Source organism: Sciurus vulgaris (assembly GCF_902686455.1).
Source record: "Sciurus vulgaris genome assembly, chromosome: 8".
NCBI classification, from domain to species: domain Eukaryota; kingdom Metazoa; phylum Chordata; class Mammalia; order Rodentia; family Sciuridae; genus Sciurus; species Sciurus vulgaris.
The window spans coordinates 95,572,501-95,595,785 of NC_136468.1; the positions used below are offsets into that span (position 1 = coordinate 95,572,501).

Consider the following 23,285-nt stretch of genomic DNA (forward strand, 5'->3'; position numbering starts at 1 on the left):
GTATAGTTGTACATAATGGTGGGATTCTTTGTTACATATTTGTTACATGTACACAATGTAACATCATCATTTGGCTAATATGATTCCCCAGTATTTCCACTTTCCTACCTGTCTCCTTCACCCTGGTCCCTTTTCTCTACTTGTCTTCCTTTGAATTTCATAAGCTCACCCACCACCAACCATTCTTTTCCTTTTCCCAATCTAACTTTCACATTTGAGAGAAAACATATGACCCTTGACTCGGTGTTTGACGTATTTCACTGAACATAACGTTCTGAAGTTCTAACCATTTTCCTACAAATGATGTAATTCTATACATCTTTATATTTAAATAAAACTCCACTAGGTATATACACAACATTTTCCTTATCCATTCATCCATTTATGGACACCTAGGCTGGTTCCACAGTTTGGCTGTTGTGAATTGTGCTGCTATAAACATGGGTATGCATGTATCTAAATCTTTAGAAAAACTCCAAGAAGTGGTATAACTAGGTTGTATGGTAGTTCCCTTCCCAGTCTTTTGAGGAACCTCCACAATGATTCTCACAGTGGTTGTACTAATGTAAGGGATAGATGAGAATGGGGGGAACACAAGGTTAAGAGAAAAAATAAAATGGGCCCACTGTACTGACTCCCATACACTTTCTTTGCCAAAAAGCAATCTGCCTACAGCCCCGCCTGGCCTGAGTGGACAGGATATATCACATTCCTCAGCAAACTTAAACAGGGACAAAGGTCAGGCAGTCAGTATAGGTAATGAATTATGGGAGTCAAGAGAAGATGATGACAACTGGTTATCATGATTATCAAAGAAAAAATAATGGGTTGTTAATCTCTGCACTCATGCTCCTGGTCACTCTGCACTGCTAACAATTAACCTCTGCATCCCTGCTCTCAGACAAGTACATGAAGAAGAGAAGGCAATAATTAAAAAGAGAGGTTTTGCAGTCTATAAAACAGCAAGACGCACCCTCTCACACAGGCTTTCGGCTCCACAATCCCAATTCCCTTTAGAGAAATCAGTCTATCACTTTTTAAAATAAAAGTTGCTTTCTACACTTACTTTGAGGTCTCTCAGGTTTTTAATCTTCAACACTGAGTACAAGGACCCATTTCCTGATCTCCAAGACTGGTATCACTAATTTACAATTGTAAGAAACAAGTTCACCTGCCCAAATCCAAAGAATGAACTAAGAGACACAACGTATAGCAAAAGTGAGACTTTTTTACTTTTTACAGTCTTGCGAGATCAGGTGTCTGGGTGAGTAGACACACCAACAGTAGTTAAAAACAGCAGTTTATTCCCCAGTGTTCAAGGTCCCTCCCCCAAGTCCTCACTGGCTAAGTATTATGGGGTGGACAATATTCCTGAACATTGCCTAGGTTTTACTGTCTTCTACTGAGTTATTTAAGAAATGTACCTTTAGTTGTCACCACCTGCCTGTTTTCTTGTGGCAGGAAGGCCTTGTTAGGTTGAGTGTACCTTGGCATGTAAGGAGTGTATCTTTCTTGGTCACTGGGCCCTCTTCCCCTCTCCTGCTTGTCAAGAGGCCATGAATCTGTCACACTCTTGTCCTAACTGCTTGTAACTTTTCACTCTGCTCTCCTCTCCGGTTGCTTTTATTATATCTCAAGTAATTTTACATTTAAGGCTAAAGACTATATTCTAAAAATGGACAACCAGATTTTCTATTTCTCACACAAACCAAAAGTGTAAAAGTGTTTCCCCCCTCACATCCTCTCCAGCATTTATTATTGCTTGTATTCTTGATGGCTACCATCTACCTGAAGTGAGATGAAATCTCAGTAGTTTTTATTTGCATTTCCCTAATTGGTAACAATATTGAACATTTTTTCATATATTTGTTGATGATTTGTATTTATTCTTTTGGGAAGTGTCTGTTTAGTTCATTTGAACATTTATCAACTGGGTTTTTTTTTTTTTTTTTTCCTTTCGTACTAAGTTTTTTGAGTCCTTTATATACTCTGGATATTAATCCTTTGTCAGATTTTCTTCCATTCTACAGATTCTCTTTTCACATTTTTGTTTTCTGTGCAGAAGTTTTTTATTTTGAGGCTATCCTATTCATTAATTATTGGCATTATTTGCTGAGCTGCAGGGGTCCTACTGAGAAAGTTGTTGCCTGTGTGTATATGCTGTTGACCCAAAGTTTTCTTCTAGGAGTTGAATAGTTTCTGGTCTAATTCATAAATCTTTACTTCATTTTGAGTTGACTTTTGTGCAGGGTGAGAGATAAGGATCTAGTCATATTCTTCCATATACAGATAGTCAATTATCCCAGTACCATTTGTTTAAAAGGCTGTAATTTTTTTTTTCCAATGTATATTTTTGGCACCTCTGTCAAGCATCAGATGACAGCATCTTGGTTTCTGTCTCTGTGTCTTCTATTCTGTACCATTGGCCTATGTCTGTTTTTATGCCTGTACCATACAGGTTTAGTTACTATAGCTCTGTAGCATAATTTGAAGTTGGGTATTGAGGGCTCCCACTTCTCTTTTGACTTAGATCTGCTTTGGCTATTCTGGGTCCTTTATTCTTCAAAATGAATTTTAGGGAGCTGGGGAGATAGCTCACTCGGTAGAGAGCTTGCCTTGTAAGCACAAGACCCTGGGTTCCATCCCCAGCACCAAAAAACAAAAACAGAAACAAAATGAATTTTAGGATGGTTTTTTCTAGTTTTGTTAAAAATGCCATTGGTATTTGATGGGATTACACTGATCTGTACATTGCTTTTGGTGGTATGGCCATTTTAACAATATCGATTTTACTTCTCCATAAACATGGGAGGTTTTCCCAACTTGTGTCTTCTTCAACTTCTTCCTTCAATGTTCTATAGTTTTCATTGTAGAGGTCTTTCACCTCCTTGATTAGATTTATTACATGCTTTTGTTTGGTTTTTTTAAGACTATTGTGAATGGGATTTTATTCCTGATTTCTTTCTCAACAGATTAATTACTAGCGTATAGGAAAGTCACTGATTTTTGTACACTGATTTTGTAACTTGCTACTTTGCTGAATTTGTTAGTTTACCAGTCTTCTGGTAAAGGTTTTTGAAACTTCGATGTATAGGATCATATAAAAAACAGTGATAATTTGAAGACTTTCTTTCCTATTTTTATCCCTTTTATTTCCTTCTCTTGATTAATTGCTCGGGCTAGAATTTCTAGCACTATATAAAATAGGAATGGTGAGAGTGGACATCATCATCTTGTTACGGATTTTAAAGGAAATGATTTCATTTTTCCCCATTCACTACAATACTGGCTTTGGATTTGTAATATACACCTTTTGACATTGAAGTAGGTTCCTTCTATCCTAGTTTCTTCACTGTTTTTATCATGAATGGGTACAGAATTTTGTCAAAGGCTTTTTATAGAGATCTATAGAGATGACTGAGATTTTGTTCTTTTTTTCAAATTTAAAAATTTTATTCATTCTAATTAGTTGTACATGATGGTAGAATGTATTTATACATTTTGATAGAACATACATAAATAAAGTGTTCCTAATTCTATGTGAATTATATCTATTAATTTGCATATGTTAAACCACCTTGCATCCCTGGGATAAAACTAACTTGGTCATGATGTACAACTTTCTTAATATGTTGTTAATATGATTTGCTAATATTTTATTAGGAATTTTCACATCTAAGTTCATCAGGGATATTGGTCTGTAATTTTCTTTTCTTGATGTGTCCTTCTCTGGTTTTGGTATGAGGGCGATACTAACTTCACAGAATGAATTTGGAAGTATTCCATCCCCTTCTATTTTACAGAATAATTTGAAGAGCCCTAGCATTAGTTCCTCTTTAAAAGGTCTGGTAGAATTTAGCTGGGAATTCATCTGCTCCTGGGTTTCTCCTTGTTGGAAGGCTCTTTATTAGTGTTTCTATCTCATTGCTACTTATTGGTTTGTTTAGGCTTTCTACATCCTATTAATTCAATTTTGGCAGGTCATATGTGTCTAGAAATGTATCTGTTTCCAATTGTATAAGTTTTCCAATTCATAGGAATATGTTTTCAAAATAGTCCCTACTGATTCTCTGGATTTCTATGATGTTTGTAGTGATTTCTCCTTTTTGTCTCTAATTTTATTAATTTCTCTCTTTTGGTTAGTTTGGCTAAGAGTTTATCTATCTTATTTTAAAAATCTTAAATTTCATTGATTTCAGTTCTGACCTTAATTATTTTCTTCCTTCTACTGGTTATAGAACTGAAATGTTCTTGTTTTCCAAGGGGAGGGCTTGAGATGCACTATTAGGTTGTTTATTTGGGATTTTTCTAATTTTCTTATATAGGCAGTTATAGCCATAAAATTTCCTATTAGAACCACCATCGTAGTGTTACAAAGGTTCTGGCATATTGTACCACTATTCTCATTTGATCGTAAGAATTTTTTAATTTCTTCTATTACCCATTCTTCATTAAAAATTGTACCACTCAATCTCTATGTATTTATAAAGTTTCTGTAGGGTTTTTTGATGTTGATTTTTAACTTCATTCCATTATAATCAAATAAGATGCAAGAAACTTTACCATTTTTTAAATATTTGCTAAGAGTTACTCTGTGGCCTAAAATATTGTCTTTTGGAGAAGGATCCAAGGGCAGCTGAGAAGAAAGTGTACTGAGGCCTTATTGGATGAAAGATTCTACAGATGCCTGTTAAGTCCATTTGATTTAAAATGTTTTTAGGTCCATACAGTCTTTATGGAATTTATATCTGGATGACCTATCAGTAACAGAGGTATGTCAGTCACCAGTTTTATTGTACTAGGATCTGTTTGAGTCCTTCAGTAGGGTCTACTTTATGTAATTAAGTGCACCAACATTTGAGGCATAAACATTTATGCTCATTATATCCTCTTGTTGATTGTTACTGGTATTATCAGTATAAAATGACCTTCATTGCCTCTTGACATTAATTTTGATTTAAAGTCTGCTTTGTTGGATATGAGAGTAGTTACTCCTTATTTTCAGGCTCAATTTGTAGAGTACATTAATTTCCATTCTTTAACTTTCAGCCTACTGCTGTCTTTTCCTATGAGTCTCAAACAACATACGGTTGAGCCTGGTTTTTAATCCATTCTGCCAGCTTACATCTTTTAACTGGGGAGTTGAGATCATTTACATGCAATGTTATTATACAGAGTTGATTATTAATCCCTGCCAGTTTGATTAATTCCTGATATTTAATTTGGTCCTGTTTCTCATTTGCTTAGCAATTCTTCAAATGAGATTTGACCACTTGTGAGATACAGGGATTGTTTTTGATTTTTTTTTTTCCTGTGTGAACTATGTAAGTATTTTCTGTAGTGCTGTTTTAGTTGTCATGAATTCTTTAAGTTTCTGCTTTTCTTGAAAGGTTTTTATTTCTTCCATGATTCTAAAGGATAGCGTTGCTGGATATAGCAATCTTGGTTCCCAGTTATTATTTTTCAGAACTTGAAACACATCATTCCAAGTCCTCCAGGCTTTTAGACTTTGTGCTAAGAAACTGAAAATAATTCTGATTAGATTGTCTCTAAATGCAACCTGACCTTTTTCTCTTTGGGCATTTAAAATTCTATTATCTTTCTTTTTTTTTTTATGTAATTATAATGTGTCATGAAGAAGTTCTTTTTGATCTTGTCTATTTGGGGTTCTGAATGTCTCCTGTATCTGGATGTCCAGCTCATTCTCAAGGTTTGAAAATTTTCTGTCATTATTTCCCTAAAAAGGTTATCCATGCCATTAGCTTACATCTCACAACCCTCTTCAATTCCAATCATTCTTAAATTTGGTCTCTTAATGTTGTCCCAGAGTTCTTGTATATTCTGGTCATTCTTTTATTTAATGTTGTCTGAATTTTCAAGGCTAGCCACTTTGTCTTCTAGCTTTGAGATTCTGTCTTCGGCATGGTCTATTGTATTACAGAGACTTCCAACTGAACATTTTATTTATTATGTCTTTCACTTCCAAGATTTCTTTTTCAGACCTTCTAACTCACTGAATTTCCCATATCCTGTACTGACTATACTGACTTCCTCACTTCAGTTGTTTTTCTGCGTTCTCTTAGGATTCATCATTTTTATAATCATTCTTTTGATTTTTTTTTTTTTTTTTTTGGTACCAGGGATTGAACTCAAGGGCACTTGACCACTGAACCAAGTCCCCAGTCCCATCTTGTATTTTATTTAGAGACAGGGTCTCACTGAGTTGCTTAGTGCCTCACTTTTGCTGAGGTTGACTTTGAACTCAAGATCCTCCTGTCTCAGACTCCTGAGCTGCAGGGATTACAGTCATGAGCCACCATGCCTGGCTCTTTTGAATCTTTATCTGATATTTCATCCATTTCATTATCTATGGAGTCAGATGTGAACTATAAACTTTAGGAGGCATTGTGTTACCTTGATTTTTTCATATTCCTTATATCTTTGTGTTGGGTTTTATGCATATCTTGAGATGGATTATTCTTCCACTTTTTATGTGTGGGTCTTTTTAGAGAATGACCTTCTCCTGTCTAAGTGTTCTAGAATGATCTAGATTAATATCCCTCATTGGTATGGTATCTACAGCCTTTGTATTAATTCAGTTTTTTGCTATAGGAGTGGATATCCATGAGTGGGACCTGAGGGATCCCCTAGCTAGTTGGGGGTCTGGCTATTAGTTTGGGGGTTTTGGTTCTTTATTAAAGTATCATTTTGGTTTGAGTGAGGTTATTGTGTATGGAACAAGTGTGCTATCTTTGGGTGGGGTCAGTTCAGCAGCAGAGTCTCTGTCCTGTGAATTTATAGTGTCCTTGTAAATTCCAAGAACCTCACAGAAAAGAGGTAAATAAACTGTAGCAACAACAAAAGCAAATAATATACAGCATTAAAATAAATAACCAGTGCCTACTATGACATCTACAGGACTATTTACTACAAAAACAGAGATTATTGGGTCAACAATTGCCAATAGCAAAAAATAATAAATAGCTGTGAACTAGACTTGGCATTAAAGTAAACACCAAGTATATCAACTACACCACCCTCCACAGTACTAATAATTACAACAACATAAATGGTGGGGCAGGAGTCATATAAATGAAGCAGGTCTAAGTGATGGTAAAAATACAGTTCATTAAAAGGGAAAAATGTGATAGGAAGGTAAAAGACTTTTGAAATTCAATTTCAACAGAATAAATGCAGAAGAGATTGAGTAGATAATGGAGGTATATATAGAAGAGGAGGAAAAGAAAGAAAAAATAAATTGAGAGAGAAATAGAGAATGAGAGAATTTGGCTGTTAGAGAGAGAATAAAGGACAGAAAGAGAAACAAATGAAATACAAAACAAAAAACCCTAATCCTCAAAATAAATGCTAAAATAAGAAAACAGAAATGAATACATATATGTATATTTATCCACAAACTAATCAGCACAGCAAGAATACCAAATTAAAAAAAAAAAAAGGAAAAAAAGATTCCTAATGAAAAATGAGAATTGTCTCCACTAAGGTAGACGAAACTGTCAATAAGCCTGATGGTCACTGCCTATGCCCAACTGTCCTTTCCATTTCTTTTTGGGCTTTGTACAGTGAAAGAGAACCTGCACATACATAAATGCACAAGCTAGAGCTATAGACTATTAACCCATTTCTCTTTCTGTGTTGCTCACTAAGCTGCCAGCTGAGTGGCCTAAAACTGAAGCTGTTTAAAATAGCTCTAGCTTCCCTTCTCATCAGTATAAGGTAGAGTGAAATGGGAAATACTATGGATTAGAGTTTCTTCCGGACAGACAAGATCAATACACTTCCAGGGTGGGACTGCTACAGAGTTCTAACAAGGGAGCTCTGGAAGCTGGAGCTTAGGTCTAATCTGGCCTTAGGAATTTTGTTGGCTGGTATCTGCTGTGGAGAAATTACATCAATACACCCAAAGGGCCAGGTAGATGCAGATCTCTGCTGGGAGTCTGGATCTCAGAAGTCTCCCAAGAATCCCACTTGCTGGGCAGGGGAACCAACCCTCCACAAGTCTCATACACACTGCTGTCCACAAACGCAGCCTCCCCAGGCCTTGTCCCTAAGTATATTTCCACTCAGCTATTCGGTCTCCCACAACTCTTCACCTGGTCATGTGAGTCACTGAACTCAGTAAGTTGCACTCTCCTCCTTATTTCTGAGTTGAATCCCCTGTGTACAATCTTTTCTATGCCCATTTCACTCAAGTTCTGCTAAGTATACCCTAGGTTACAGTGTAGGTGCTTACTGGGACAGTATGGCAATGTTTGCTACAATCTCCTAGGCCCCCACAGCAGCAAGTTGCAGTGTGGCATTCTCAAAATGGCTCCACCTCAGCTCTCTCAGCAGTCAGCTGAGAAATACAGAACACATTTCACTCACTAGTTCACTGAGCATCCTCTGGATCAGCTATGTTCAGGATGCTCTTCTGATCTACAGGTTTTTCCATGCCAAATTTGTCCACTGTATTTCTCTATGTTATCACTCCTCTGCAGTGAACCAGCACCATTGCCACTGTCACAACCAGCTTGACTCCAATGTATTCTTTCTTGTTCTTTGGTCAATGCAACCAAACTTCTGAGTTTCTAAGACACTGTAACTATCTAATATTGACTTTCAGTGACATCCCTCTTTCACACACCATGCTGAGAAGCAATACTCCTGCTGCTTGAATCTGAACCACAGAGCAACTGGAAATGCGGCCTTTCTCTAATCTGCCATCTTAAAATCTCCTTAGGTGAGGATTTATAGTGGATAACCAAAAGACAAATACAACAAAATTGAATGTGAACCTACATCCAACATGACAAAAGAGTTCTCATCACTAATACTGATGGTATGGAATATAATAACAATGGACTAATATTTATTGAGGGCCCACTTATTATATACACCCTATGTCAGGCTTTCAGTGCTCTCTGAACATCAAGCAGAGAGTTTAGTCAGTGGGCCTTGACGTGCCAAAAATAAGAGAGGCCAGAGTCCCTAAGACCAGTAACCTCTTGTCCTTAAAAAAAAAAAAAAAAAAAAAAAAAAATCCATTTACCCCACTGTGCTACACAGCATACTCAATTTCTATATGTGTCATGACATGAAAAAGGCCAGGAAACTCTGAACTAGTTAAAAAGAGAGAGGGGAACAAAAAAAAAAAAAAAAAAGCAAGCTTCAGAGAAAACATCATTCGGCAGCAACACAGAGCCACAGTAGTCCAAACCCTGGCACTAATTAGGATAGCACTAAATAAAACCATAGATAATTAAGTATTTAATCCAGGGATATTTTTAAAACTCACAAGTGATTCAGATATATAATCAAGGTTGTTATCACTGATACAGAGAAAGACTGGGGTGAAATCTGGGTAACTTTTTTTTTTTTTTTTTTACAAACTTCAATGTGAGAATGGTTCCTTGCTATTCCAGGTATCCTGGAGCCCAACAACAATTGCATAATCTGGGAGCTGGTTGGAAACAGAGAACTCAGGTCACCTCTCACTCCTCCTTACTTCCAACCTATATTTTAACAATATCACCTAAGGTGATCCATAACCACTTCTAAGGGTGACAGCTCAACACTGATACCACACTGGAATCCCCTCATAGCTTTACCCATTACAAGACAGACTCAGGGCTGGTTCTAACTTGGAACACTGACCCAGGAGAGGCATGCTAAGACTGCATTCCTGGGTCCCACTCTCAGAGATCCTAATTCTACAGATCACGCTAAGGTTCAGAAACCTCCATTTTTAACAAACCCTCAGGTGATTTCATTCAGTCCAAACTTTGAGAAGTGATATAGTTATAGCAGGAAAGCCAATGAGAAGAATATGGTAACAATTCAGGTGTGAGATAAGGAGGCCTGGATAGCAGTGAGATGAGCTGAATTAGAAAAAGGCAAATATAAATTCAAAAGATAACTGAAGGAGAAACTGGCAAAACTTGACAGCTGAAAAAAAGGATTAAGAAAAGAAAAGAATTAAAATTCTTTTTTATTTCTCCTGCTAAGAAAGTCATTCCTAAGAAGAAACATTTCTTAGGTTTTATATGATTTATAACTTAATTAGCCTCTCAGAGTCTCATCTGCACAAAGCAAAAAATGAGGAGTTTTTACTTGGTTATCTCTAATCCTAGCACTTAATGACCTTGGAGAACAACCTACAGCTATGCAAACACTTTGGACTTCATACTCTCCAAAATGATTGCACAGTGTTTTTCTATTTTCTATTTTCATTTCAATCTTCCTGATCTCCATACTACAAAGTGTTGATAGGTCTGGCCCTTTTAATTGGTTTTCTCTTTTGAATTCGGGGGCAATCCAATTTTGAATAGGAAAAGAAGGAGTGAGTTCAATTTTCTAGTAGAGATATTGAGTCTCAAATCGAGAACAGGATTGCTTTTAAAATTCATAGTCATGATTTGAAGAAACTTCTGCTCCTGGTAAGATGTAGAGTTCATGATGGTCTAAATGATGATGGTTTTTAAGACTGAAGTAAGTTAATCAGAGTTTCTGCCATATATTTGGCACTGAGCAAAACAGTGCTTTACAGGAGTTTTAAAAAATTTGAAACTCTTAATTATAATAATAATAACTCAACATCTGTTTATCAGTTGCAGTTTACAAAGCACTTTCGCATATCAAGCAGAAACGATCCAGGAGTCCTTTTGAGACAAATGTGGTTCTTATTTTCCCATGAGGCCCAAGGTCACATGACTGGAATGCAGTAAGGTCTGGAAGAGAGCCCAGAGTTTCTTTCACTCCAAGCTCAGGCATGAAAATGTTGAACACATTTAACCAACAGGGTGCACTGGTACACAGCACACAAGGATGCCTTAGAAATCATAAAACCATCAAGGACAAAATGGTTTCATTTCAAATGGATATATGAAAACAGCAGAGAATGAAAAGTATGTATAACCACCCTAAACAGAATATAACTGAGCTTCTAAAAAGAAAAATATACAAAGTTGGTTTTCATATATTTAAATATTTATGTACAAATATTAAAGTAAGCAATCTTAATGTAATTACCCAATGTATGTTTTAAAAACAATGAATTTAACTGCCATCAAAAGTCTTAGCCTTACATAATGTGAAAATATTTCTAAATTGACAGAAATTAATAATCGTCATAAAGTATCTTCCTTATTGAAAAAAACATGCATTTCAGTATTTCAAGAACACATAAAATATATAATCAAAATAATACGATAGCTTATTAAATACTTCTGGGTATGCAGATGGAAGTTGCAAAACTCTACTGAACCTGGCAAAAGTGTACAAGCTGTGTCTCTTCACTAAAAGAAAAATAGATCAACAAACCTCAAACATCCAGTCCATCACATTCAACAAACATTTTAACAAGTTCATTGCCTGATATACTGTTCCAATCTTAACATTACAAAGTCACTCCAAATTTCAAAATGCCCTTGGTTATCACAAGGTCTTGCTTATCATTTAATTTAAATGATTAAAAACAATGTGGCACTATTTTTACTGTTTTTATAGCACTGCCAAACAACCAATAGTTTTTAAAAATCAGTTTTTATTAGTTTTTAAAAGTTAATTATGAATGACAAAATGAAAACTAATAGGTCAACCATAAGGATATAAAAATCAGAGTGATGCCCAAAATGAGCTAAGCAGTGCTCTTTTTAAGAGTTATCAGGTCTTAAGATGACATATAAGGTCATCTTTCCATTAATGCACCTTTGTTGCTTAAGCCTTTAGATCTGAAATCTACAGTTCAACAGATGTGATCAACGAAGGCAAGAGATCTTAATTTCAATACCAAACCTAACCACAGGGAACTCAACAAAGATGTTGGGCCACTGAACTGGTCCTACTTTATTACCTGCAAGTAAAATTCTAGGCAGTAGCCTTTAAATTCTAGAATTTTATGAAATTTCCATGGACATCAAAGATAAGAGTGAAAAACAAGGGGCTGGGTCCATGGGCACACGTCTGCCTAAATTCCAGCTATTTGGAAGGCTGAGGTAGGAAGATTGCAAGTTCAGGCCAGCCTAGGCAACTCAGCAAGACCCAGTCTCAAAATAAAATTTTTTAAAGAACTAAGGATTTAGTTCAGTGGTAGAATGTTTTCTCACATGTTCAAGGCCCTGGGTTCAATTCCAGTATAGGGCTGAAAAAAGTGAAAAATAATGTCTTATTAAAAAATTTTAAACACAGAAGCAAACAGTAGAACTATGCCAAATCATGTAAGAACTTTATGATTAGTATTAAAACCCAGAGAAAACTGAAAGGTTGAAACACTGAAAGGTTGTATGTATTACCAAAAAAAGTAATTATTATTAGGAACTAGTAAAATGTAGAGCAGTAGCCATTTGGGGCAAATTTGAGTTAGTATAAAAATATGAATAAATCCTCACTCTTCTCAATTACAACAATCTTCTCAAATTAAAAATCTGCCTAGATGGCAAGTTTGCAAAAGTAATTGGTCAAATAATTTATAAACTGTGTTAAAGATATTATTGATGCTAGAGTATACTAATAGATAAAAATCACCTCCATCTTTGATCGATACTATGAACCACCCTACAACTTTGGTAAGTGGTTTTGGTAACAGTTATCCAGTTATGTTAATATTCACTGCTATAATAAGCTAACATTACAAAATACCACCCAAATATTCATCATGTGATGGTAGCAGGGCTGAAAACACACCTAACAACTGGCTACTTTAGAAGGAAGTCAAACACGGGGAAAGATGCCAAACAAATGTGAAGGGACATAAGCTGTTCACTTAAAAGTGCCCTTAGGGAAGAAAAATAATAGCAATAATGCTGAGAATACAAAAATAATACTAAAGCACAAAAATATGCTATAATAGTTGCAGCTTTATATATTCTGAAAATTAAGTCTTCCACTTTTTAAATGTATCCCTATTCAATGATTCTTAATTGAATTATGAAAGGTAATCCCTGGAGAACTGATCTTCTTTATGAAATTAAACAACATAAAGGTTTGGACCTAAAAATAGGTGTGATTTTACTAATTGTAATGGTTCACAACCATCAAAAAGAGAAACTAAAGAAAATTAGCAGATTATTCCGGAAAGAGTTGTTCAAATGGTTTAAGTAGAAGATGATGAACAAGCAAAACAAGAATTTAGGACTAAACATACAAACAATAAAGTCTCAAGCTTCTGTAGTCTCTGTGATATGTAAGCATCTCAACATAAACTTCAGGAGATATTCATATGCCTAACATATTCATTAAAAGACATTTATACAACTTCACAGTATTTTCGAAATGTTCAACTTTAGCAACACCCAAACATATGAATATGTATAAATAAAATTTCATCTGCTTTCAGTATCGATGTCATTCATCGGCCAAAAATTAATCACAAATTGAGAACACATCCTTTCATTTACACAAACTAAACTCAGCACATTTGTTATTTATGAGTGCTCATGAGCATCTCAAATTCAGAAATTGTCATATTCAGAGCATCTTTTTAATAATAAAATATGTTTAGGTGATGATAAATACTGTGTTAGCCAAAGGTCTATTTTAGAAAAAAAAAATTTGTCTTAAGAAATTCTTTAAAAATCTCAAATTTCATTTACTTGTTGGCCTTCCTGGGGAAATTATTGGTAGGATGCCTGTGTATTAAACACACCCTTGCAGCTAGTGCTCAGTTGTGTCCAAGTGTTTGTCTGAAAGTAAGCACAAGAAGATGGCTAGTGGTCCCTGGGTCTCAGGTTTCCCCAGCTTTTGTTGTTCCTTAGGCCACTTGCAATAGGTTCTCTTTCCACTTCTTATTCCTGAATCTGTATGTATGATCTCTCTTTCCTTATTCCTTCTGAAAAAGGAAGAAACAAGAAAGCTAACACTTATGAGCATGAAATATTCACAGAACTGAACGCTGGGGATGTATTTCTTCCCTTACTACATTCTCACCCTAGACAAGCTGAAGTACAGTAAATTCAGGAGCCAAACTGCCTGGCTTCAAATCCTAACCCTTCCACAAATGTGATCTGATGACCTTGAACAAGTTACTTAACACTTGTGCCTCAGATCTCCCTCTGGTAAAATAAGTATGATAATCACAATGCCATGGTGATTACTGAGTTAACAGTTAAATGAGTTAATCTAAAGCTCCAAGAACAAACTCCGGCGCAGAGCTCCTTATCAGTATAACATAGATGCTTTCCACAGGAATAGTCATGAATTCCTATAAATTTGAAGAGCACTGATTGGCTGAAAACTCCTTATTTTATGTCTCTCCACTCGTACCTTCTCTCTCGTGTTCTACCACCTACCTGACATTTCTCCTTGGACATCTCACAATTTTCTCCAAAATAAATACATCCAAGATAAAATTCTTGTTCTTTTTCCTCAAACCTGTCCCCTCATCTACACCCCTAATATTTACTGTCTCTACCATTATTTCCCCAATTATAGTAGCCAAAAATCTAGAATCTATTCATAACTCCTCCCTTTCCCTTACACCAAAACCAGTTCAACAATAAGTCCCATCACTTCTACCTCCAAAATATACCTCAAATCCACCCAGTTCTCTCCCTCTCCAAAGGTCCAGACCTTTGTCTGCACCAACCAATCCCACTAGGCCCCTAGAAGAGCCTCCTCTTTGGCCTCTCTGCTTAATGTAATCAAATATTGCCTCAACTCATTTCCCAAGTGTTTGAGTTTCTCAAACTAAAAATGTAATCATGTCACTCTTGTTCAACATCCCTCAATGGTTTCCCACTGCCTTACAGGAATTAAATCAAGCTCCTTTCTGAGATCTGGTCTATGCACCACCTCCCTCTTTTCTTTCAACATGCTAAGGCCTGTCCTTTCTTAGTACTTTCTGTCTGCTGCATCCACAATGCCGCTTCTCTCATTCTCTGTTTAGTTAACATCTTTCCTTCCTAAAAGTCTCACCCTTAAGGCCACTTCCCCCAGAGGCCTTTCCTATCCTTAATTAAGTGTTTCCTGGCTTTGGGCTTTGCTTGTTTTGTTCCCCCTTCCTCAGTTGCTTATCTTTTTCCTCCCATGCCCTCAGTACAATGAACAATCATCTTCATTCCTTTACCTCCTCTTTCTAGAATGTACGTTTCACTAAGGTAGGGGCTACAGAGTCTTGTAAATCTTATCCCCAACAACTAGCATATGATATAGTAGACATTCAATAATTGGTGAATATGATGAACCCACTGTTTATTTTACGTATATTATATTCTTTACTATAACCACACCAAGTTTTTATATCCCCATTTTAAAGAATCAATTAAGAAGGAGAAATATTAAGGGAGTAAGAAACAGTTTCTGTGTATAGAAACAGGATTCAAATGCAGGTCAGTAAGTACTGAAATGTCCATGCTGCTTTCATCACACCACACGACCCCATCCATCCCAGTTCCCAACTCTCTGTCTTCATCCAGTTTCTTGCCCCTTGAACCCCTAAGAAGGCACAATGCTGTCAAAAGTTGTGACTAATAAAATTGGTGGTTCTAAATATGGTAATTTTGCCTCCTGGGGTACATTCATTTGTCACCACTAGGAAGGTACTACTGGCACCTAGTAGGCAGAAGCCAGGGATGTTTAAATATCCTGCCATGCATAGGACAACTTCTCATATCAAGACAGTCCACCAAAAAGGTCACACTGCAGAGGTTGTAAAGTCCTACCAATAAGAGCTACATTAGAGTAGAGGTGCAGTTGCCCTTGACCACAGGAACCAGGCAAGTAATGTGAATGAGTCAAACAGGACAGATATGAGGGAGGAAACACAACTTTTAGCATCTATCTTTTCCATACTCGAGTTACCCTTTTTATTATGTTTGTTTTAAAAAGGGCATTTTATTTTACTCCCCAACCACAGACATGCTTCATGTGCATGCCTAACTTCTATATCTTTCACTTCCACTCCTGAAACATGGAGCCCTCTCCAGCTATCCCTCTGTCTTCCACCTTCTAATAAGGGATGTGGGTATAAGAAATACATAGACTCATCAGATGGCAAATGGCAACTGAGAGCCAGTTTTGGGGAAATAACAGAGATCAGAGGAAACTATGGCAACTGGACTGTCCATGCCCCCATCTAAGCAGGGGTATGTATTGACATAGTTCTACCACATTGCTACCATGTAGGAACACCAGTTCAGTGATGCTAGTCTGCTTCAGGACAGGCAAGGCATTAAACTTTAAAAACCATTGATGTTTCTGTCCACCAACACATCCCAACCCCCAGATTCAGCTTTCAGTGATTTGATGAGCGTGGATTGACTTATCAGGACATTTTAAAGTTTCCAGCTTTAGTATATAGCTAAGATTGAAAATCATGGCTATACTGCAAGTCTCTCATTTTACCTCTACACAAACCAAAGCTCAAGTTAGACCCTTTGCTCAAGCACCCATTTAGTTTAAACAGGCATAGGATCACAAAATAAATAAATAAATAAAAGTTCTTGGAAGGCAGTGTCTCAAACCATGCATCATAATGATGGATCATGAAATCACCTTAATGGTTTATAAACAGCACTTTTTTTTTTTTTTTTAAGAATAAAAAATCAGAGTATACAGCATGGTATAGGGTCAACATTGTTACATGGAACTTGTGTTTTTAATATGTGCGCACTGCTGGTTAGTCTCCATTCTCCTCCCTTCCCTGCTCTGTTCCCAGTCACAGGAAGCTCATACTATGGTGTTTCTGCCAATAAACGGCACTCTGGGAGACCAGCGTGTGAGAGCAGATTGTTTGGACAGGTCTTCTTGGTGACCTTGCTCCCACAACACAGCTTTCACTGGTACAGCTCCTGATGAAGACCCACTTCCCCTTCAGGTTGGAAGACGATTCCATGTTCCCATCATTGACAGTCCCTGGGTGCCTTAATATCCTTTATGGTGTCCTTAAACCTGCTCACACTTCTTTTGTTTTTAATTGGTACATTACGATTATACATCGTGGGATTCAATGTGGTATATTTATACATACACATAACATTATTTGATCAATTTTATTTCCCAGAACCTCCCCTTTTCCTCCCCTAATCCATACACCACCTCCCATCTCCCTCCTCTACCCTACTGGTCTTAAATATGCTCATACTCATAAAAATAGTTCATTAAATGTTTCCAACCAGACCACTCACTGACACATATAAACAGATTGATAGTCACACACATCTATGTACTGAGTTGCATTTTCAGAGGTGTAAGCAGACTTAACTATTGTTTACAGTGGGCTGTGGTCAAAAAAGTCTGAGAAACATTGTCAATGTTTTTTCTACACCACCGCCTTCTCTGCTTATAATGAGAAGCTCTTAGGTAAAAAACTAAAAACAAACATTTCAAGAACCCCTCTTTACAATTGTTACCATTAAATAAATAGTAAATAATGTCCAAATAAAAGAAAAATTCTTAAATAATGCTTAACAGATTCTTAAATAATGCTTAACACTCCCCAACAATGGAAAGGGCCACCTTAGTAAATGACTCACCAGTGCCTAGCACGTATGGAAAAGAACCCTAGCCAGCTTCTATCTCTTAAAAATCCATCCTTCTACCATAAAGCTAGTTGTTTACTTGATCACCTTCAAATTAACTCTTGAAGAACAAAAGAACAAGCAATGCCTCTCACTATAGAAGACCAAAGAGCTATTTTAAAGTTTTATTCTCAAATACTATTCAGTGTCAGCTCAACATTCATTCTGGGAGGGGAAAAAGGCAAGAAGACTGAGGTAGTTTTCATATATGTCTAAACTGTTCCTCTCTGCAGGATCTAAGGTTTTCTGATGCTTTGGCAAGGCATGATAGTAGGGAAAGATTAGATTTAAAATCAGTCTATGAGGGTACAGGGCCAGAGAATGAACCAAGAACCTCAGGTTCAATCATTCAGCAAAACCATCCTCAAGAGTGCCGTATGGCCTCATAGCAGATGGTCAGCAAGGAAAGAAAATCTCTAGACCACAGTTTGTTCATCCAACCTCCATACATCTGATGACAGCGGAAAAGGGTTAAAGGCCAAAAATATGGTCTCCCACTTTCACTACACCTCCTCCTTCCAATGCCCAAAGGGAAAGTCAAGCAAAGTGCCACACTGTTACACTGATAAAAATCTTATTTCAGTATGAACATTACTAAATTCAAATATGTCATTCAATATAAGAAGATTCAAAGAAAATACAATTACAAGAAAATAAAATGTGCAAAAAATAACAATAGGTATTATATAATTATTCCAAGGATTTTCTTTTTCTTATTACCATTCCCTAAAGAACCAATGCCATTCCACATTTTACTACAAAGTGGTTGCTGTTTATACTAGTCATTCAAGAAAAGTGCAACTTTATTCTGCCATGAGATCTCCATACAGTATTATGCATTTGCTTTTAAAATAGAAACTAAAATTTATTAACTGCTTTAGAAACAAAGTACTTTCCTATGCCTCACCCACCCCTTTTAGTTTTGCTCCTCAGGATCCCTGTGGAGTAAGTAGGGCATGTGATAATTCCACATAGTAAAAAAAGAAAGGCTTGCAAAGGAAGTAACTTCAGACTTAAACCAAACTGAACTGATGTGCACTGGCTCTGAAGGTCTGCCTCATCCTCTGTATCATGCTGCCTCCCCAAGGTGAACTTAACCTGCACACTGGCCAGGTTTTCAAGTTCGCTACTGGAAAAAAATCGGGGGGTGGGGGGGGTAGAGAAGGGGGTCCTGCAAATACTGAATTTTTATACTCTTCAATCTACAATTTTTAAAAAAGTACCCTAATAACAATACCAACCTCCCTGGGCCCATTAAAATGCACACAGTGATGATGACTGGCTTTTTATGATTGACTGGTTTCCAGTGGTGCCTGTGATCTCACTGGAAGCCGATTTTCCTGTGTTCTATTTCTCAGTCTATTCGGAATCCCAAACTCCAGGCTAAGGAAACTTTCGATCAGGAACGGAATTTAGATAGATAACAAGATAACCAGTAAATTAAATAATTCAATAAAAACCTATTATGGCAATATAAGGAAAAGGCAGTGTTACTGCATTTCACTGGTTGACTTGGAAAAATTAGGCCTATTTTCCAAATTGCTATAACTTGCCTTTTTGTAATATCAATCAGGGAACAAAGGAAACCTTAAGTCTGTCCGTCCACAATATGTGAAATGTTTCAACTTTTTTTTCGTCACATCACACATTATCCATTTGGTGTATGGCAAAGGGATGGTAGAGAAGCTCTCTTCACCAAATGTCCCCAAGCCATCAGGGAAGGTTAAGGCTCTGGCACCCAAAAGACAACACAAAATGGAAAGTGACGTGTACAGGGGGAATCACAAATAAAGTGCCACCAGCGGTGTTGCGGCTAAGAAGAAAACAGCACGCTAAAATTAATTATAAGTTTGGCAACTTTCTAGGACAGGCATCGTGCGTTTGCTTCGATCTCTACTGAATCGCTCCCATCCAAAGCAAATCATCCTCGCGGTCAGGGGCCAAAATAACGGGAAGGCGGACGGTCGCACCAATCAGCAGCGCTCAAGTCTAGTTAGCGCAGACCTGTCCGTTTGCGGCCAGGCCGGGCAGCTGTTGATCTCGGAGCCATTTTTTTAAAGCCCAGACAGACAGCGGTGGGAACCGTGCGCTGAGAGCGAAGCCCCGGGAACAGAAGAGCAGGAGGTCGGAACGTCCCAGGAAAGAAGTCGGAGAGCTCAAAACTGGCGCGGACCAGCCGACCGGGTCAGGCGGCGGAAACGAGAGGAAAGGAAAAGGAGGGGAGGGGAGGAGAGAAGAAAAGAGGAAAAAGACGGGCCATGCCTCAAAGTTCCGCGTCCCGCCAGCGCTCGCGCGCTCGGGGCTGCTCACCTAGCAGAAGCGTGGTCCAGGTCCGGCCGCGCCCCGCGCGCCGCAGGCCCAGCGCCCCGCGCAGCCCGGCCACCAGGCGCCCCCCGAGGCCGACCCCGGAGGGCGGCACAGCGGGCTCGGCGCGGGGCCCCTTCCTGCCCGCAGCGCCCTTGCGCCCTGGGGACGGCGACGCGCGCTCGGGTCCCGGCTCCCCGGCGCCGACCTCGGGAGTCCCCCTTAGCGGCGACTGCGAGGCGCGGGGAGGCTGGGGCGGCTTGGGAGCCGCCTCCCGGTGCTTATTCCGCGCCTGCAGGACCATCTTGGCATAGTCGCGCTCGCTCGCTGCGCGCGCCCGGACGGCAGCCGGGGAACCACGGGCTGGCTGGGCGGCCGGCGCCGCTCACTCTCTGGCTGGCGGGCGGGCGGCGGGCGGGCGGAGGGCGGGCCCGTCCCTCCCCGCGGGCTGGGAGGCGGGGAGAGCACGAAGGCCGGGCGGCGGCTGCCTGCTTGGCTGTGCGGCCGGGAGGCGGCGCCGGACTCAGGCGCCTGCCGCCGTTGCCGCCGCTCCGGTTGTCACGGCGACCGCAGAACGCCGGGGGGCGGGGGCGGGGACACACAGCGAGGAGCGCAGCCCCGCCCCCTCCGCCCCTCCGCGCCGGACGCGCGCTCCTGCTGGCCAGCGCGCACGCGCGGACTTCCGGCGCGGGCGGGGCCCGACCCTGAGGCCGCCTCCGGACCCTCGCCCTCCTCTCAGCCTACTCGGGGCTCCGCCGCGGCTAGGGCGCGGACTGCCTTCCGGAAACGGCCGCCCCGCCCTTCTGGGAGAGGCGGAGAAGAAGGAAGAGCCTTCTGGAGGCGGTGTCGCCGGTCGAAGTTTTGGAGCGGATGAAGGCTGTCGTGGAGCCCCGCGGAGTTCGCGCGTTCGATGCGGCGCGAAGGCAGCGGGGCGGGGCGGACGCCGGGTGGCCGGACAGCGGGAAAGGCGCCCGAAACCGCCACGGAGGGGCGCTGTGCGTGCGCTCTGGGAGCTTCGTCGGCCAGCTGTTAGGCTTGTGAATAAAAATCAAGCCACAATCGCCATTTACTCTACTCAGTGTGGCCTCGCCACTCAGAACGCTGCCAAGTGCAGCTTCCTGTTCACGGTTAGGAAGGAACGCGCACGACCGGATTTTTGAAAGCGACGAAGTATCTCGTGGGGAGTCCACAGGGTTGAGATATAAGCGTAAACTGAAAACCAGGATAGGAGCTCAAGCTGAAGTCTTAAAATGGAACAGCGGCCCAAGCAGGAAAGATTATCAACAAGTTATGTTGTTAGTTTCATCTGCGGTAGCCTTGTCTTTCTTAATAGAAAGAAAGCAGAAAAATGTGTGTATATTGATAAGATGGGAGACTGTACTCGAAAACGGTTTTTCATTTCCATAGCAGGAGAATGCCGAAAACCTGGCAGATTCGATTCCAGTTGACCCTCTTTCCCTTCGTCCCGCCAGTATTTGCACAAAGACCCAAAGTCTCATGTATCACAACGTAGAGAATCTTCTCCTTGCTATGCCCCCCGACCTTGTTCTAAAAAGTTCTAAGAACTAATTCTGTAAGCCTGATGTGGTGGCCCATGCCTATAATCCCAGTCGCTCAGGAGGCTGAGGCCGGAGGATCTCAAGTTCATAATCAGCCTCATCAACTTAGTGAGGCCCTGTCTCAAAATAAAAGGTGGTGGGGAGTGGAGCTGGGGATGTGGCTCAGTGGTTAAACACCCCGAGTTCAGTCCCTGCTACCAAAAAAAAAAATTTTTTTTTTTTTATCAAGTCACATCGTTCCGCTTATCTCGATTGTTTTTCCAGGGACTTCACTTGTCTGTAAGTTCTCTTCCTATATTTCTTTGCCTAGTGATTATTTTAATATTTGTGTTCATTCACTGTTAACACTTTTAAAAAGGGCAATGGGTTCTTTTGTAAAAGGAAAGATTTTTGCCACGCTAATTGATATTTCCTCACACTTCGTATAGTTTGTGAATTTTGATGTTTAGATATTTAGATATTAGATATATTGAAGCAAGGAGCAACTATTTTTAGATACTGGTTTTTTAAAAAATGAAAGATGCAAAAGGCATGGATTCTAAAATAATGTGTCAATTGAATTCAGTGTTTCCTCTGAGATTAATGCTGCATTTATTTTTCATCAGGTTAGAAAATAATGTCAGGGGCTGGGGAGATAGCTCAGTCGGTAGTCGGCTTGCAAGCACAAGACCCTGGGTTTGATCCCTGGCACGAAAAAAAAAAGTCTATTCAAGATAATAATATAATATGGTGCTTGATATTTTAATGATTAGAAAGACACATGAATAAAGAAAGGGGCTTAACATTTGAACTACAATATTGGATTGCTTGTCTCTCTCATATATGGATTTAGGACTTGCTTCCTTTTAAGTTTTACCATTTTACCAGAGAAAATGCTGTTGAATGAATAAATTCATGCATAAATGCAGGAGATAACATAATGAAATGATCATAAACCTGAAAGTCACTTAGCTCTAGCCCTGTTCTGCCCAAGATCCTGAATTTCTGGAATATGCCCACTCTTTTCTCTTCATCTTCACTTGTCCCTCAGAGCCAAGCCCAAAGCCGGCTATAAAAGTTTATTCAATTACATTGAAAAAGGACTACTTAAAGGACAGTTTTTATCACTTCCACCTCTTGGCTTGGCAACCATCTGGACAATCCCAGAAAGGGGCAATAAAAGGTTTTGGTGTTTTGTTTTGTTTCATTTGTGTTTGTTTTTTTCTTTAAGTCACTTTAGGCCATGTTCTACCCCCCTGTACCCCATGTTCTACCTTTACCAGCCCTGTATCTACAGCCAGGTGTTTTGGTCAGCTTTTCTGCTGCTGTGACTAAAGGACCCCACCAGCACAGCTATAAAGGAGTAAAGGTTTATTTGAGGGCTAGCCCAAAGAAGTCTGGCTCCATTCCTCAGGGTTAGAGGTAAGGCTGAACATCATGGCAGGATAGGGTGGCAGAGGGAAGTAGAGAAGTCTCCACTCTCCAGATACAAAATATGTAACCCATAGGCACACCCCAATTCCCACCCCTTCCAACCACGCCCTACCACTTCAGTTAATCCCATCATGGGTTAATTCACTGATTGTGTTAAGACTCTTACAACCTAATCATTTCTCCTCTGATCCTTCCTGCATCCTCTCACGTGAGCTTTTGGAGGATGCCTCGCATCAAACCATAACACCAGGGTACTCTAACTTTTTGAATCTGAGTTTCCTCATCCCTGCAATGGGGGTAATATAAACATCTACTTCGCAGATTCACAAGAGTTAAATAAGGCTATGCAAAGTAACAATTACATCCATCAAAGTTATTGCTTCATGAATGTTCAAAGTAATTGTCTAAATTGAAGTAATTGCTTGGTAAGTGTTTGAAGCAGTGGATGATCTACAAGGAAGATGGAAAGCACTGTGTCCTCCTAGAATCCAAG

General features: G+C 39.4%; 1 protein-coding gene across 3 annotated transcripts in view; it reads right to left on the reverse strand.

Moving 5' to 3' along the window:
• DPY19L1 (dpy-19 like C-mannosyltransferase 1) overlaps positions 1 to 20,258 on the reverse strand; it is a 108,277-nt gene extending 88,019 nt beyond the window's left edge. For all 3 annotated transcript variants that reach the window (XM_079151745.1, XM_079151743.1, XM_079151744.1), the window contains exon 1: positions 19,827 to 20,258. In XM_079151745.1, coding sequence (XP_079007871.1) covers positions 19,827 to 20,124 — 298 coding nt within the window. In that variant the 5' untranslated portion in view covers positions 20,125 to 20,258. The remainder of the gene's footprint in view (positions 1 to 19,826) is intronic.
• Between the last annotated feature and the right edge of the window lie 3,027 nt (positions 20,259 to 23,285).